The 17,857-nt window shown below is 42.7% G+C and overlaps 1 protein-coding gene across 1 annotated transcript in view; it reads right to left on the bottom strand.

The window, feature by feature from the left end:
- MTX2 (metaxin 2) overlaps positions 1-9,563 on the bottom strand; it is a 35,384-nt gene extending 25,821 nt beyond the window's left edge. Inside the window, exon 1 of the mRNA XM_042784083.1 lies at positions 9,443-9,563. Coding sequence (XP_042640017.1) covers positions 9,443-9,482 — 40 coding nt within the window. The 5' untranslated portion in view covers positions 9,483-9,563. The remainder of the gene's footprint in view (positions 1-9,442) is intronic.
- Between the last annotated feature and the right edge of the window lie 8,294 nt (positions 9,564-17,857).

The following is a 17,857-nucleotide window of genomic DNA, read 5'->3' as shown; positions in this document are numbered from 1 at the left end:
CAGATGTTTCAGACTGTCACTTCAATAACGAGACTTTATCCACCCAAATACTTTTGGGACAGCAAGAGAGAAGAATGCACATATGTTGTAAGAAAAGATACTTAAGAGCACTGGACACCACTATCAGCAGGGGATCAGCAGCTCACCTGAGGTCTACACACATCTTGGCTCCAACTAATGCTCTCAAAACAGGACATACTATACTTGCACAGAGGTGAATTTTAATTCAAAGATTGAGAGGCTGCAATAACATTCCCTCAGTGAAGTCTGTGCAAGAGGAAGCACCACATTCCCAAGGTGCTCTACAGTGCCTCAGCCCCAATTTCTTGTCCAGGCTGTTCAGAGTCTCTCTGTGAGTATACAAAACTTGGTTTCAACTCCTACACTCTGAATTACTGGGAAACTATTCATCCTGTGTCAGTGCTGCCTGGATGGATGGGAGAGACAGACATTTTCAGCCACCTTCCTCAAGCAGCTTCACGATGATGAGATACAATGAAATTAATGGTTTACAGTTATGCCTTTAATCCTGTTACTTAAAAAAAAATAAGACTCTGACTGAAAATGAGAAGACACTAAATACTTTGCATGTTAAATTGTGGAATATGCTAAATAACAATATAGCTGTTTCAGTGGCCTAGTATGAATAGCCAGTTTCAAGCAGCAGGGTATGAGGTGTGGTTTGCCCTGCTAGTCTGCCATTCATGTAGCACGCTTGCTGTCAGGCTGAAGCATTCTTGAATATCAGCCACAGACAAATGCCAGACCGGTGGATTCAGCCATCAAGATGTTCCCTCCTGCATGGGAAATTAAGTTATCAACAGGTTAAAGGTTTTTGTAGGAAAACATTCAACTTGCTAAGAGCTGGGAACAACCTGATTTCAATACCACAGAATTTTGGTGGGTCAAGACCATTTTGGAAGGCAATGCAGATAGAAATAATTTTCTGTTATAAAACTAGGCTAAGAATCAAGGCTGAAGAATTAACACCAAATGTTACTATCCTGTTATTATTTCTCAAGTACTGAAACTATACAACGAGATGTAAATCAAGAAAACTTCCGCCCCAAATATCCTATACACTATAATTTACTGAGTCCTCAGTATGCCATCGATTTATCTTTTAGTATCTTCTTTCTGCTTCTGTAAATAAAGTACTCAGTTGACTAACGATCTCTTCCATGAAGTTTACTGGGTGCTGTTGTGTAGGTGAGGCTAGGACTTGGCCCAGGAACATCTGATCTTCTCAAACAGAAGAATTTCCTGAAATGTTAGGAAGTTTATGGATCATATAGAAATAAAGACTACTCCTTGTCTAAAGTCACCACATTTGCATGGACCAGCTTCCTTTCTGTTATATTATTCTTAAACACTTTGTTATTAAAGTTGCATAAAAAGGAGGAAAGCTAAAACATCTGTATTTACCAGTTTGGTTCATATGGCATTAAAGGCCTGTTAAAACAGCCAAGAGGCAAGGTATCCTCTATTAAAAACAAAAAAAGTTGGCATTAATTTGCATCACTGTACTGCAATATTACAGCTGGAGAGATTAACTTACACATTATTTCCACATAGTTTCCTTCAGCTTCTCCCTAGGTGCAAATTTGATTAAATTATAATGAGATACCTCAAAACTGTTTTCTCACAAGAGTAAACACTAAAAACAAATTTAGTCTTACATCTGGGCAACATCCACATCCAACAATATTACTTGCAAGTCTCCAAACATTATACAGCAAACATCATAACCATCAGCAGGAAAACAGCCTTTTTGGTTTCCCAAGACTGGTGCCATGGAGGCACTTGCTTCTCACTATGTTCTAGATGTAGTAACCCAAAGAAAACCATGTGGAAAGCCATCCCACAGACTCCAGAAGGAAAGAAGATTATTAGCTACTTGACATTAAGATGCATCAAAAAGAAGCAGATGATCACTTCTTTCTCTTTTCATAATACAAATTGGTCATATTTTCAAGTAGTAATACATTGTTTAAAAAAGAAAATGCCAGGAATTGATGTGTTTCTATATCCTTATTCTAGTAAATAAGTGGAGGGCTATATTTTGATTAATGTAATGAAGCTGCAGAGACTTTGGAACCAAAGCAGTTAAAAATATACATCTCATACTTTAACAGTGATTGATAAAGGAAGTATAAGAAAGTTGTGAATTAGCTTCCTTAAGACTCACCAGTTCAACCCACCCACACTGAGTACAGATCCATTTCATGTAGTTGGCCTGATTCTGTAAACTAACAAGGGCCAAGAAAAAATGAAAGCATCAGCAACTCCCTGGCTCTGCTGATAAAGAACCAAAAAGTGTTTCACAATGCTTTGCCAAATGAAAGCCAACTTTCACACAAGTTAAACAGTATGAATTAAATCATGTATCAAATAATTACATCATTTGCTTAAATCCATCCCAGGCCTCCTTCACAGAGATATTACAATACAGATAAATCATCACTGTTCAGTAATTATTGATCAAGCAGACTGTCAATGTAAAGACTCAATCTCAGCAACAATTCTCAAACTTGAGTTTCCTGTGGCTGCACCGCTAAGAGAGTCAGCATGTCACATTACTGCAGCAGCCATTTAGCATGACACAATCTGCTTCTTCACCCTCCAAGAAAGCTATTAATTGCATGTATTTAAGCATTAGTCCAATTCTGTTACTGTCTTTGAGCTGACTTTCCAGAGCATACACATCTGCGGTTCAATCCTCCAGGGTGCTCAGCACTCTCACTGATAGGAGAGGCCACAGGAGCAAGATTGCTCAGCATCTCTATGCTTGCAGAATCACAACTCCCGTCAGGAAAGGAGGCAAAAAAATCTCAACAAAATCAAACCCATAAATAAAAGTTGTTCCTAAATCAACATCTGTATTTCTTCAGAAAAATCAGAGAGTGTGCCAGCTAAATGATCTCAAAAGACTTATTTATAAAGTCCTGACAAGCTGGAACTATTTTACTTATTCTTGATATTCAGCACAAATGCTCCACCTCAAAGCAGCTCTGTAACTCTTAATTATAGCTTTTTATAGATCTCTAAATCAATCTCTTCCCTTTGTGCTACTTAAGTCCCTTGACTTTCTTTGGCTCTCACTCAAGAAGTGAAACTTCAAGCATGGGAGCTTGTGAAGAGTAGGTCAGTGAAGGTATGATGCTCGTGAATGCCTTGGGTGCCTTACTGGACTGGAACATTTCTTAGCCATGTTATATACACTTGTATACTTAAAATCAGTCCTTTGAAAGCCCTCTTCGATTGAGATCCCCTCTTCTCTGTGGTAGTCTGAACTCCTCCTCTAAGGATGTCTGGCAGGCAGTCTGAACACCACTTCGGCAAAGTGCCCCAAGGAGCTCCCTGCTTTCTCATCCACAGCACCCCTACTCTGATCCACTAGAGATCCTACACATCTGTCCCACCAGACAGGACCTTGATATCCCATACCTGCTCCAAAAGCTGCTCCCCACACACGCAGTTCCTGCTCACCCAGTCCTGGCCCCTCCGGCCTTTCAGTAAGGCTTCCCTTCACTCCCTCTTTCCTATCTTGCCCACAGCCCTGAGCGCAGGAGTACCAGGAGACACAAAGTGATGATGACAACAGAGACTCCCTGTGCTACAGTCCTGCAAAGGACAGGGAGAGCCAAGATCTCTAGGCGGGAGAGCTCTGCAGGTAGAAATGCAAACAGCACTGGTGCAGTCAGCCAACTAAGCACTGCCACTAGCAAGGAAGAAGATGCTGCTTTAGGGCTCACAGTCCTCAAATCGACCCAAAACAGACAATGGTATTTGCAATAGCACCTCTCAGGCTCTTCCTCACCTCTGGGAAACACTGCAGACTCCCTACTTCAAAATCTGAAAACATTTATCCTGTTCTTCTAGGCATATCCTCAGTCTTTCTCATTTCTTTTCCAAGGCTTTCAGTGAACAGACTCCAAGTGTGGAATTTCTCCAATATGACATTCAAATACAAACAAAACAAATTTAAAAAAAAAAAAAAAAACAACACCACGTAGTTGGACTTTGAAAGTTCTTGATAGGGATGCAAGTATTACATTGGCTTCAATTTCATTACACAACAGATAGAAGGCAGAACTGCTAAAAATTCCCATCTCACCATTTTTACTTTCCAATTCAGTAGTTACATTCCAGTTTTTTTGGTTGGGTTTTTTCACTCAAATGAGACTGGTATCAATTTTCCCTGCATTTCTTGCAGTACTATTGTAATTTTTTACAAATTATTGCATTTTTTTCCTTTTCCAATCCCTCCTACGCATTTCACAGGTTTTACTACTACATGTAACTTCTTCCAGTTTGTATTAGAACATCCATGTTCACATGACATCTATGTCATCTTCTTATTAACTAAAGACCAGAATTTTAAAATACTAATAATGAATATTTCAGAGCCTGGTGTGGACCTTCCCTCTGTCCTCCCCGTCACTTGCATGAACCTGCAGTTTCTCACTCACTTTCAAAACAGACAGCTGAAAATGCCCAGTAGCGCAGTAACATGCAACGCCTGTTCAACTAGAGCAAAGGAGGACAGCAACCAAGCTCTCTTATTCATCCTTGTTTTGAAAAGGAAGCAGCTCACAGGGTCCAAACCTGCAGGAAGGGACCAGATTAGTTCCTGGGGACAGTGAGAGAATAGAGCATCCAAGAACCAGAGAGAAAAAAAGGAGTGAGAAAGAGAAAAAAAATCTGGTTCATCTCCAAAGTCATTCTATGACCTCTTGTGAACTGAAAAGTCAGGCTCCTAAACAGCACTCATATCTAAATCATTCTACAACTGATGAAAGCTCACCTGCAAATCAAACTGGACTATATAAAAATACATGTTACTTTTAATTTATTAATTTTGTTACTATTATTTCTTGAGCAATCTCATTCCTGGCATGAGAGAAGAAGATTATTACTTTAGCAGAAAACATGTAACAATAAAATGCTGATTAGAGAAAGACTGCTTAGTCTTAATGGAGCCAGAAACAACTATAGAAGCATATTCTATTATAAACTGTAATTATATTGCTTCTTAAAAACAAGAAATAACAGTATCTCAAATGAAATGTGTACTGTACTATAACAATTGTGAAATTGAGGCAATTCACTCGAAGGACTGGTCCAAATCAAGTCATAAAACATATGTGTCTGAGCACAAATTGGCAAGAGTAGTCTAAGAGACTTGTTTATAGAAACTGAACAAGAGTTAAAGGGATTCCTTTTAGTTTGATTACAAAAAAAGGAAAAAAATAAAAAAGCACATGCAAAAATGATGAAATCATACAGCCTGACAAATTTGGTATTTTCAAATCACTTCTTTTTGACTATAAGCACCTCTGCAGCAGACCTAAACAATGTGTGCTGCAGACAACTTATTATCAAGCAAGAATAACTATTTTTTTCATCTTAAACGTGCAGAAAATGTTAACATTTACCTATGCATATTCTGATGCACAAAATGTATGCTCAGTTTAAATTTTATGTCTTTATGTGCAGGAACAATTTAGGTGGTCAGGTTCCATTCCCTACGTATTTGTTCTCAGACAAATTGCAGCTTGTCTCAATACATAAAACATGCACATCAGAGATTTATTTTTGCTCTGGCACGTCACACTGGAGGTAGACTCACTAAGAATATAAAATACCTAGAGGCAGAAGGGCATCTGTTTTTCAAACTGTATTTATTTCCCTTAGTACTAAAACTAGCCTAAAACTCTTACACGTAATTCAACTGCAATAAAGAGAGGTAATTTTCCAGAGATCAAAGGACAAACAAGGATATTATTTTCTCTCTTTTGATCACTGATCTAAAACTAATGGTTTTTAGTAAAAAAAAAAAAAAAAAAAAAGTAAAGCATATCGAGTAATTTAGTGATCAATTAAACATATTTTCAACAATCTTTTATAGATGATTTGAGTAGTCAGCTTCTCAGAACGACTAGAGTCAGGAAGATTAATGTTCTGGACCACTTCAAAGTTGGCACTCTAATTCTTCTTACAGTATAAACACTAATTTCCTATCCTGTTAATATGTGATTGATGCTGAGCTACTCTAAACAAATTCTCTACCATATTATCCAATTAATATTTTCTACAGTTCAGAAATAGATGATTTAAAACATGACATAACATGCTTGCTATTCATGAAGCTATGGAAATATTTGTTTATTATTCCCTGGGATACAGCATCAACCTCTTTATATTTCTGAATAAGCAAACAGTTGAATGGCACTAAAGCAAGTGTTTTACTCCACTTAAGTGATTTAGTCATCGTTCTGTATTTAATCATTAATGCATTACAGCAGCAGGCTATGCTCAGCACATTCAGGTGAACGCACATTGCACAGAAAGGGTGCAGAATTACTGCACCAGTGCAAGCAGGCTGAGCAACCGATGGTCACAAAACAGCTGAGGCTGGAAGGCACTTCTGGAGGTCCAGGGTCACCTACAGCAGGTTGCCCAGGGCCATGTCCAGTCTGGTATTGAGCATCAACAAGGATGGAAACTCCACAACTGCTCTGATCAACTTGGTCTAATGTGAAACCATCCTCACAGTAAAAAAAGTTTTTCTTATGTTCAGGTGGTATTTTCTGGGTTTCAATTTGTACCAAGACAGTGAATAGGCAAACCACAAGTGAATATGTAAGGTATAGAAAAGGTAAAGATAGGTTGTACTTAAAAAAAATATATATTAAAGTCTAATACCTACACTAGCAAGTTAGTGTGTAAAAGAAAGTTATGATTCTCTTCTCTACTACAACCCCTCAGCTTTTCAAACATTTCTGGAAAACAAACTGTGCTAGGGATGATTGTCTTCAAACACCTACTTACAAATACCCATGCTTTATATCTGTTAAGTGTTAAAGCAGCAGCAGTTCATTGAAACTGCTATGACAAAGCGACTGACTTCATGGAAAGGACCCTTAATGCCAAGCCAATCAAATTTCGTTTTTATGGACATGGAAAACTTTCTCAATCATTCTTACATCTCCAAACATCCATAACAGAAAGGCAGTATTCACAATCACAGATACAGGGATAAGATCCTATTAAAACAAGTGTCATTGTTAAGTGCTATTTTCCCCTTGCAGATAGACCATTTTTCTTACTCACAAATATTCTTACATTTGTATCTTCTTGGTAACAGAATTAAATATTCTCTGTGTCTGTGCAATGTATCAGGTAATCTAAAAGTGTGGTAGGTATTGGTCAAGGTCCCAGATAACCAGCCCCCCAGCCCCAAAAAATCTTCTATATGAACAAACTGAGTGATTTTGCCATTATTCAGTCCCAGTCTGGGACTGGTACACAATACAAACAAGCTAGGAAGGCCATGACCCACTGGCAAAGGTATTTTTTTATTTTCAAGGCAGATAACTGCTTTTGGCACTGATTCACTTTTGGGAAAGCAAAGGCAATGTTCTAATTTTGTTTTAAAGAACAATTCAGTGGACAGGTCTGCAACAAGAATTTGTACTGGACCTTGAGTCACAGTAAGTAGCTGCATATCTGGCAGAAGTACAAGATTAATAAAATAAGCACCAACCATTTCTGCTCTGCAAGAACTGTGTTGCCAGTATTTTTATATCAGATGCCTACATACTACTTTACCTATGAAAAGAAAATGAGCATCACTTAAACTGTGACTGACAGGTAAAAGATGAGGGGCTACTGTTTTAAGCTTATCAAATTGTAGGAGTGTCCAAGAGTACTTGAGCAGCTCTTATGCCCTCAAAGCACCACCTTAATCCTGCAGTTGTTAACGAGTCTGAGACTAAGATAAACAGCATGCAACTACCCCAAATGGGAGACAAGAATCTCTCCAGGAACAGAAGAAAGCTTCAAGGATGGAAAGAGACAGTTGTTGCAGAACTTTGTCATCTTATTTCCAGTTTTTCAAACGTGTTTTCCTTACACTACACTTAATTTGGATCCATCATTGCTGTATTCTGCAACAATTTGCTTGTTGAGCAGGAAGCTGTCCCAAAAAAACCCCAGCACTTTCAATAGGAAAACAATGAGATGCCTACATACAGTATAGTTTTGAGTTTGTATTTATAATTCCAGAAAAAAAGTAAATATCAGCAAATTATCAGTCCAGAATATTCATAAAGGCCACAAAGCAGAGGAATGCAGCAGAATCAACACCTACTCATGTATGTCAATAACCTTGTGTTTCACAATATAAATAAAATACACTGAAGAGATCATAAAGGCAAGTAAATGGCATAAAGCAATGCTGATTGTAACCATATTCTTCCACATCCTGAGGATGCAGGGCTCTGGCCCTTAGAACGTAAGTATGACTTGTGCTAATGTCTACAAATTAACAAATGCCAACCCAAGAGCCCAGCGCAACTTTCAACCCTGTCTGTGGGCACCTCTACACACCCCTATTCAAGATCCACCACCTTCACTTTACCTACCAGCCAGACTCATGCCTGCTCTGGAAACTGTACATTCATAGTAGAGAATCCAATTCTGACTCTTATGTTGAGGCTTCTACCGTGTGGCCAAAGACCCAGCTCCTGGGACAACACACCAACTTCCTCCTCAACAGTTCAACAGCAATTAAAATGCTGTTTCCTTGCAGCATTTATTGCTTGTGAGCTTGTGTATCAGCAAGAAATCAGGAACAGAGAATAACAAGTAAGGAGAAACTGGCCAATGCACTGATTTTCAGTGTGCAACGTACTCAAATGTATACTGAATTTCCCAGCCAGGAATTATACCTTTTTATTTTTTCAGAGAAGAATAATGTCATTTTTTGCTAAGTAACCCCAAGGCTCATGTCCAGTTTACACAGCCCAGCTGGAGTAGATCACAAGAGCACTAGCAAGTAGCAAAGGTACCAACACATTTCCCACCAGAAAGAGAACATGCACCCGTGGGGATCAGGGAGAGGACTGCACCATACTGAGCTCTCCCACTGAGCAGGGCTCAACTCCGGCTGCTGAAATTATAAATACGATGCGCTTTTTTTTTTTTTTTTTTTGACGACTGAAGAAAAGCAAATCGGTTTAAAGACAGAGAAGTTATTAAAGCCAAGCAAGGCCGCTCCCTAGCACAGCTAGAGGCCAGGCACCCCAGAAAGGAGGGGGCCCGGTGAGCCCGCACGGCTGTGCTCCGTGGGCAGCCGTGGCGGGTGACCTGCCCTCGCCACGCAGCGCCAGGCTGACGACGCGGGGGGGCCGGGCGCCCGGGACCGAGGTCTCACAGCACCCCCGCCCCCGGCAACCTGCCACAGCCGCCCCTCCCCGAGGCCCCCTCCTGAGGGGTCACCCGCGGGGCCGAGCCCGTGAGGGTTCGGCTCCGCACCCCCGCGGGGCGGCTCCTGCTCCGCCACGACCCTCAGGCCGCGACCCGGCGCCCAGCGCCTGACGCGAAGCGGGACCGGGACCGGCCCTGGCCCGCGTCACCCCCCCCCCGCGCCCCTCACCGGCCAGCTGAGCCACGAAGGCCTCCGCCACCAGCGACATGTCGCGGAGGGCGACAGGCCGAGGACACGCACAGGAACTGGGCGCCGCGCCGCCGGGGCAGCAACTGCATCCGGGGCCCGCCCCGCCCCCGCCGCCCGGGGCGGGGCCCCGCGCCTGCTCCCCGCCCCCCCACCCGCGTCCGTGGGCGGGGGAGGCGGAGGGCAGCCGCTCGTCCGTGGGCGCAGCCGTGGCTCCCCTCGCTTACCGCGCCGGATGGCTGGAGCGGGGGGAACTCGGACGGGGGGGCCGCGAGCAAAGCGGAGCTGCCGTCCCTCCCCTCAGTCAGCCCGGCCTGAGGAAAAGCCCCGCTGCGCGCGCGGCCCGCGAGGACGTGGCGGAGGCGTCACGGCGCGTTCAGCCGCGCGCGGCAACTGCCCGAACTTGGGGAGTGCGGCCACGAGGGGAGTGGAAACAAAACCCCGGGCGGTCCAGGTGGTGGGAAGAAACACCGGCCCGACAGATGAGAATATTTGTGTCGTGCCCCCGTGCCTTGCGGTGGGCTGCTGCGGGGAGCGTGGGGCGCAGCCCTGCCCGGGAGCAGCCGAACGCACGACAGATGCCAGAGGCTTCAGCGGAATGGACGTGGCCGGCTCCTGAAATGCGGCAAGCGCCTCGGCTTTATTCCAGCAGGAGCAGAAGGATGTACGGAAGAACTGCGGACCTTTCGCAGCGCTTCCTCGGTGGTGTATTTCGTGCGTGCAACCCAGGCTGTGCTCCTACGGGGAGGAGACGGGCACAAGGCTGCACATCCCAATCATTCAATCAATCAATAAATCAATGAATGAATGTATGTTAAAATACCGTGGCTTAGACAAAGTCCCAGACATCCCAATAAATAAATAAATAATGCCTTAGACAAAGTCCCCAGTCACAGGGAATCTATTGATGGAAAATTAGCTTAACATGCTCCACATGACATGTAGAGACAATATCTTAAGGAGCTAAAATATGCAAGTTCAGACTATTTAACATCCTTTTTTATGAAAGAATCCCAACGGGGCTTTTTGTGGGTTGTTTCAATCTTATTTTTAAATTCAGTGTAGAAAGAGCTGTTGGGAATGATGTAACCAGCTCTAAGGTCTCTCAAGAAAGGTGACTCAAGCCATCTTCAGTTCCTCTGATGTTCATCTACATGGGGCTCTAACACATGTGAGGGTTTAATGCCATTAGTTCTCTGAGGATAACAGAAATAGCTAAATATGGTTTAGAGTCTGAAAGCAGAAAAAATGCCAACCTCTAACAGCCTGAAATTGCCACACTAATTGCAAGTCAGAATTCTTCCCTGATGTAAACGTAAACTGAAGTGTTAGTTCTGGCTATACAGCTTTGGAATACATTGCTCCCCTGGGTTGGTTCATAACAGTGTACCAGCTGGATCATTAATTTTTTGATCTTTAAAACACAGATGATGGAGGAGGGGAGGCAAGGTGGACATAAAATGATCTGAACCTGACAGGAGGCTGTTCTGAGAATCCTAGGTGCTTTCTTTACTGACCAAACTGAGTATCTTCTTTTCCACATCCTGGTACCAAAATGCTTCCTGAAGTGTCTTTGGGACAATAAGTTATAACTAAAGGGACTCAGTAAAGGGTACAGCTGCCTTTTCTTCATCCGAGGTTAAGATTCCAGAAGACAAACTGCATTTTGAGATGTACACCTTGCCTTTAAACAACCATTAATTTCTTAGTCTTAATTCTATAATATAAAGACTACCCAAAGTTTGGAAAAATGCCATAAAATTAAATTATGCATCAAATATGTAGATTGCAGAGAAGATAGTGAATATGTGAAAGACTTGTTCCATTATAGTGCCTCTTGATCCTCATTTCTTTAGCCACACTTTAGTAAGAATTAAGAAATATCTAATTTTATCAAATAGACTTATTCTACTGTGAAAGACAGATAACACACTGATATTTCAGTCTTGTAAGGTAAGATTTTAAATCTTATAAGTACTAGAAGATATGGAACAAATACAGAAATCTATTAACATTTGCAAAGTATGTGAAAGACCTCTGGTGACACTCACTATTAAATCACTAAGCATCATTACTACATATATTCTTCACATGGTAGTGGAAGCATGCTTTTAGAGCAGTAGCAAAAGCAGAAGAGCCAGTACATGCATTGGAACAGCGGACTGAGGACTGAAAACAGTGATGTGTAAGAGGACTGATTGTTTTAAAATGCTGATGAAAGCTACATTTCTAGTTACAGCTGTAAATTGAAGAGCACATAAATTACAGAAGCTCTGAGCAGTCTTGAGAAGTTGAGTGGCTTTGTATTAGGAGATTACAACAGTCTAAATTAATCTGCTGTGTCCTATATGAGTCCTTTTATCACCAACAATACTTAGAAGGCTAAAAGCACAATACATGGTGCAAAAGTGGCCTTGATAATGCTGAGCATGAACTAGGTATGAGCTAGGCCAAATCCACATGTTAGCATCCAATTAAAGAGTTTTTCTGCAGAGCTCAGTTTGATACCAAGATCTTATCTCCAGAAATGGAGGTGGATGATGCAAACTAAATCAGGGAACAGAAATCAGGAAATAATCCAGCAAGTATCAACAAATACAGACCAACAGAAATCTATCAACAAATCCAAAACTGAGGAAAACTGAGTGGAGCTCAGCCCATGCCTCTGACATACGGCAGGTCACGGGTGCTCAGGCTCCCTTCTCTGGGACAGGAGATTGCGGCGATGTTTTGTTTCTGCATTCCCAGTCCTCCTCCCTGCTCCCACTGAAAGGACTTTTTTAGCAGAGTATCATGTAGGAAATCCTCCAGGGAGATCTCCAGTGATGATAGATAGCAGCAGTGAAACCGACTCCATCACCACCTTCACCTTTATTCGATACGCCTCTCTCCTCCCCTGGCTTTTTGAGGAAAGACATTGCTCTTGTGAGCCTGGCTTCCTGCAGGGCCTGAATGTAAATCATTTCTTCATCTGGCCTTGCCATTAACCAACTTCTTTCTGGTAATTCTCTCTGCACACCATGGAAAGCTCCCCAGCTTTCACAGGTGTAACAGCAGATCCCAAGGTGCTAGTCCCTCTGATTTCAGTGCGGAGAGAAGGAAGCACTTTCAGATAGGTTTTCAGGGGAAACCAAAAGGCTGAATTAGGCTGTCTCTGGAGCTTTGAATTTCATAAAGTTAGCCAGAGTAGATCCAGAAGAACCATTACCCCCTTAACAAGGGCCTTACCTTACACAGGCATGCCCAAAAGATGGAGTACAGTTTTCTCATAGCCCATCTCTCCACATGGGCTGCCTTTACCAGGTAAGGTATTAATTTCTAGGGTTAAACTGTCTGCTGGGGAAACAGGACTAGGCCATATATACATATAGTGCATCTGAAATAGAATGGAATTTGAATAGGTAATCTGCATGGTAAAAAAAAAAAAAAAAAAAGAAAAAAAACCCTTTTTATTAGGTCCCTTAATATTATCTATCAGTCAGCTTTTAACATGTATGCTTTATTTGTATTGTTCTTTTGTTCCATGTTAACATTTAATAAAATGTATGGCTATCAATAGTGTATACCTATAGCTGAATAATTTTACAAGTGGAATTGGGAGATAGCAATGAAAGACTTTTAGTCTCTGCATTTTTTAAAGCCATTTGCTTTCTAACACACCTACTATTGCTGGCCATTCAAAGTACAGTCTAGCTGGCCAACTATATGACAGGACATAAGATTAAACAAATCACCAGAAAGTGGAGGCATTTGAATGAGTTTCTCCAAATCTGAGTTCTGCTAGGTGTCACGTGCAGTTCTCAAGTTCATGAGGCTCCTGGTAGGCTAAGTCTAATTTAAGGTGGATATAATGGTATGTGCCAGATACTGATAGCAAACATTCCTCTTCGGAGCACTGTTGAGATGGTAGAGGACACTGCAGTGTTGTTCTGTGTTAAGGTCTGACCTTTCTCCATCACAAGACAACTAGCTGGGACCACATGCTGTTCGACAGACCTCATCAGAGCACTTTCTCAGCACACGACCAGGGACCTCCACCCAAACCACTGCTCTCCATTTCCATGGAGCAGGTCTCTAACAAGTCAGGCCTTTCCAAGACACAGGAGGAGTGCTGACAGTCATAGATTCAATTAGGAATGGTTCTCTCTGAAAGAGAACCATGCGGAAATTTTGCTGATGAGTGAAACCTCTGAAGACTGCTTGTGTGGTACAGCTGATATGAGAAAATAGGCCAAGCTGTAGTGAGAGACAGCAAATAAACTAGCATTGAAACGTCTTCTCATCACCTGGCCCATGGCCAGGCTGCCCCTTTGGTGTAACTTAGGGCATCCTAGGGGCTGCTCTACATTATGCTGCCTGTCAGTGTCTTTAAAAAGCTATTATGGCTGCTGGGAATCTCTGCAATGAAGGAAGACTTGAGTAAGTCCTTCCCTGCCAACACATCCAGTGCCAGGCAGCAGCAGGAGGGTGTTTTTAGCATGACTCCATGCCAGAGGTTCTCTGTACACTAAACAGTCTGGCAAAGTACACAGAGAAACAGAAACAGATGGATCTGGACTAGTGCGATCAAATGGATCTCACAGGATATTTGATATATCTTTAATGCAAGTGTTTGCCTACCAGCCATTTCATGCAATCCACTATTCTTCAGTGTGAGGAATGGTGCCAAAATTGCCCAAGTATGAGCCAAGTTGCAAGTTTTTCAGTTACACACACAGTCTTGTGAGTTTACTAAGGAGCTACCAGCTTATAAGGGAACCTGAACTCAAAACTGAGGCCAAACTTTCACCTCTGCAGCTTATGTGCATTTCCTTGAGAAGGTAGCATGTATGTCCTATGGTAGCATCCATGACAGAGTAAGAAATTAAGTTGTTTTTATGGAAGTTTTATCTTACAATAGATTTACACACTATGATAAAATTAATTGCATGTTACTGACAGTATTCTCTTATTTTCATATTAAGCAAGTACAAGTTTTGGTCTAATGTTTATATGAACATGATAAGGTATGATTTCTAGGAACATGCTTATATAAAAATGCAGTAGTTAGAGTATTAACACTAACCACTTTGCACTTAGGGAAGATACTGAATACTTAATTGACAAATCAATTAATGCTGATGCATTTCCAGCAACCCACATGAGGATAGAAAGAGTTTTCACAGAGTTTTAAGAGGCACAAGAATAGAATTTCTGAGGGCAAACAGGGGATCTCAGACTGTGTATGAATGCCATTAGATGAATCATTTTCTCCTCCTTTTCTCACCTCCCTCTTATTCAGCAGGGCCAGATTTTCAGGGATGCCAAGTCTATTTTAGCACATCTGTCATCCTTGCAGCTGCACTGAGAAGGCTTCAAAGCAGTTGTGCAGAAATCCCAACTTCACTGTTTTTCTCACTGGAGGCATTACCAGCCCCCAGGCTCTTGCCTAGCCCTGTCATTCATAGCAGATGCTGAGGAAGCTTTTCCCATGCTCTTGAAATCAGCCCTTGATCTTCCCAGCTTTACCTAAACTTTCATGGCAGGGCTCCACAGGTTGGCAGGGCAGGGCAGAGCCTCTGCAGCCACAATCCATCCCACTGCTCTCAGCCCAGGGCATCAGGCACCTCTGTGGTGTAGTGATTTGAGCCCAGAGGGTAACTGAGCACCACGAAGCTGTTCACTCACCCCTTCCTTTCCAGTGTTAGGAAAGGGGAAGATGAAGCAAAAAGGCTTGAGAATCGAGATAAGGACAAGGAGGGGTGGCTCGCCCATTACTGTCACAGGCAAAAGACAGACTCATTAGGGGAAGAAAAAGAACATCACTAATTCAAGCACTAACAAAAACAACACTTAACAGCCAAGGTGGGATAGTAAGAAGTATCACCACATCCAAAAAACACCACCCCCTACCCATCCCTTCTCCCCAGAGTCAGTTCTACTCCCAAACTCTCTACCTCCTCCCCCAGAAGCACAGGGGGAAGGGGATAGGGGCTACAATCAGTACCACCACTCCTTTCTCGGGAGGTAGGGTGAACACCACACATTCCTCCCCTGCTCCACCTGTCTCCCCTCTCACTGGAGAGTCCTCCATGAACCTTCTCTGGTTTGAGTCCTTCCCATGGGATACAGATGTTTCCATGCTGATCTGGTGTGGGTCACCCCCACGTGTTGCTGTCCTCCCAGCACCAAACTACTACAGCAGGGGCTTCTTCTCCGCTCAGAGTCTCAGTCTGCTTTAAGCACATCCACCTGTCCTGGTGTGGGCTTCTCTACAGGCTTCAGGTCAGCCTCTGCTCCACTATGGACCTCTATGGGGGGCAGCCTGCCATCCCACCACAGGGACTCTCTACTCCAGCACACCTCCCCCCCTTCCTCCTCCTTCATTCCACTAACCTCAGTATTCACATAGGTGTCCTTCTCAAAACTTCTCTTCACAAGACCCAACCCCCCCTCAGGTTTCCCCTTCTGAAATACATTATTGCAGAGGTACAAGGACTGTCACCAATTGGCTCACCCCTGGCCAGAGGCAGGTTCAACTTGGAACCAGCAGAGCTTTTCACAGGGGGCCACTGCTGTAGCCCCTTTCCCCACTACCAGAACCCCTGCCACAGAAACCCATCACACATGAGAAAAGGGACATCACCAGACAGGTCAGGGTCCAACTAAGCAGGAGCCATGGCTAGGGAAAGAGAGACATGTGCCTGGGCTGAGCTTTAAATAGATCCCCTGGGCCGATGGGCAGGGTGTGGTGGGGTTCCCAGGTGGTGCTGGTCAGGCCCATCAGTGCCCCCAGAATCTTGACAGTGTCTCAGCTGCACATGGAGCATGCTTCTCCACACAAGTGGTAGATCTAGGGCAATTGGTTTCACATAGCTTATGCTATATGGGACCAGGATTTGGCTTTTAAACAAAATCTCAGAGCAGAGGGACTTGGAAGCAGGAGCTCCCAGAAGGGAGACAACAGCTTCAATGGGACTTCACCCTGGTTTCCCTGCCTGTGCTACCACACAGGTCTGCACTGCCTTCCTCTACCCTCCCTGCCAAACTGACTGTACCTTTGGCTCCCTTGGATCCAACCTTTGTTAACAGACTGTTTCCATACTTGTCTATCATTTTTTAATGCCTATCTGTCCAAACACTAACAAATCTTTTTTTTAAAGCATGGATCGGTGCTGCATTGTCAAAACAGCATGTATGATGTCAAAGTGGCAATCATGACTCCAGCTTGCAGTAGTGATGGCTGTAAAGGTTCATCTTGATATTTGTATAGCTCATAGTGCAGCAAAATCCTGATACGTCTTGTTAATGAAAGTAAGAATAATTGTTCACAGTTTGACTGTAGGCACTAGTTAGGCAAGTCTTCTCAAACTCTAAAGATGTTATCTGGAAAATTAAGGAGCTTCAATTGAACTCAGTTTCTGGACAAGTGTGGTAAATACTGAGGAGGTCTATTAATTCATCAAAGCTCCTTGTGAGAGGGTCTAAATCCTTCTCTAGAGGCTGGCATAGAAAGAATTAACTTTCTTCTTCTTCCTGTAGAAATGATCACAAGTGCCTACCCGGCATGGAGGGAAGAGGCAGCTGTAATGAATTATTTATCTGTAGCACACTGTAAGAGGGATGTGCTGTGATTAATTGTAGAGCTGGGCAGGAAATGGTTTCCTTGTCCCAAAAGATTTTTGAGATTAAAAATGTGTTGCTATTCTACACTGGGATAAAACCAAAACCCCTTTAAAAGATCTTAGAAATAGAGACAGCAAGACCCACCTACAAAAAGACCTCATCAGTTGTATGTGTAGGACTCTCTTGCAACACAAAAGCCCAACCGAAAATTTTAACACCTAAGAAGAAAGTTTGGTGGAGAATTCATGGGGTCGAAACCATCCCATTCAATTTCCACATCCTTGGGGAGTGCTTTAGGGAGGAGACCAACATGCTGGAGCGGAGGCATGAACCTTGTTGATCTCATGTGAATGCTGTCTCTGCTGAGTCAGGATGGGGCTTAGCCCTTGGCTTTTTGTGCTCTCCATCTCACTTCAGCAGAAGCGTCATGACTGGTTCTACCCAATTACCTGGTCCTCAGAGAAGCAATCTGTTGTTCGTACTGACTTTTCCGTTTTTACAGCTAAATGCTGCAAAGCTGAATGACCTTTTATAAACTTTTTGCCTCCATATGGGAAACCTCCTTTTTTAAAAAGCCTACATGGAAGTTTTTATTTTCTGAATCATTTCCCCCATGTGTGTAATAAATAAGAAGCTTCACTCTACTTTTTTGTCAAAACTTCCAGTTTAAACATGTATCCTGACCATACAGGAGTTCCCTGCTATATCGCTAAGGGAGGCTGAGAATTGATTCGCTAGATATGACATAGCAGAAACTTCAGAATTTGAATCTACTTCATCTAAAATCATTGT

The sequence above is a fragment of the Tyto alba genome, unplaced genomic scaffold (assembly GCF_018691265.1).
Source record: "Tyto alba isolate M040663 unplaced genomic scaffold, T.alba_DEE_v4.0 Super-Scaffold_7, whole genome shotgun sequence".
NCBI classification, from domain to species: Eukaryota; Metazoa; Chordata; class Aves; order Strigiformes; family Tytonidae; genus Tyto; species Tyto alba.
The sequence above is the reverse complement of the archived record's forward strand: the minus strand, read 5'-3'. Positions and strand labels throughout refer to the sequence as shown.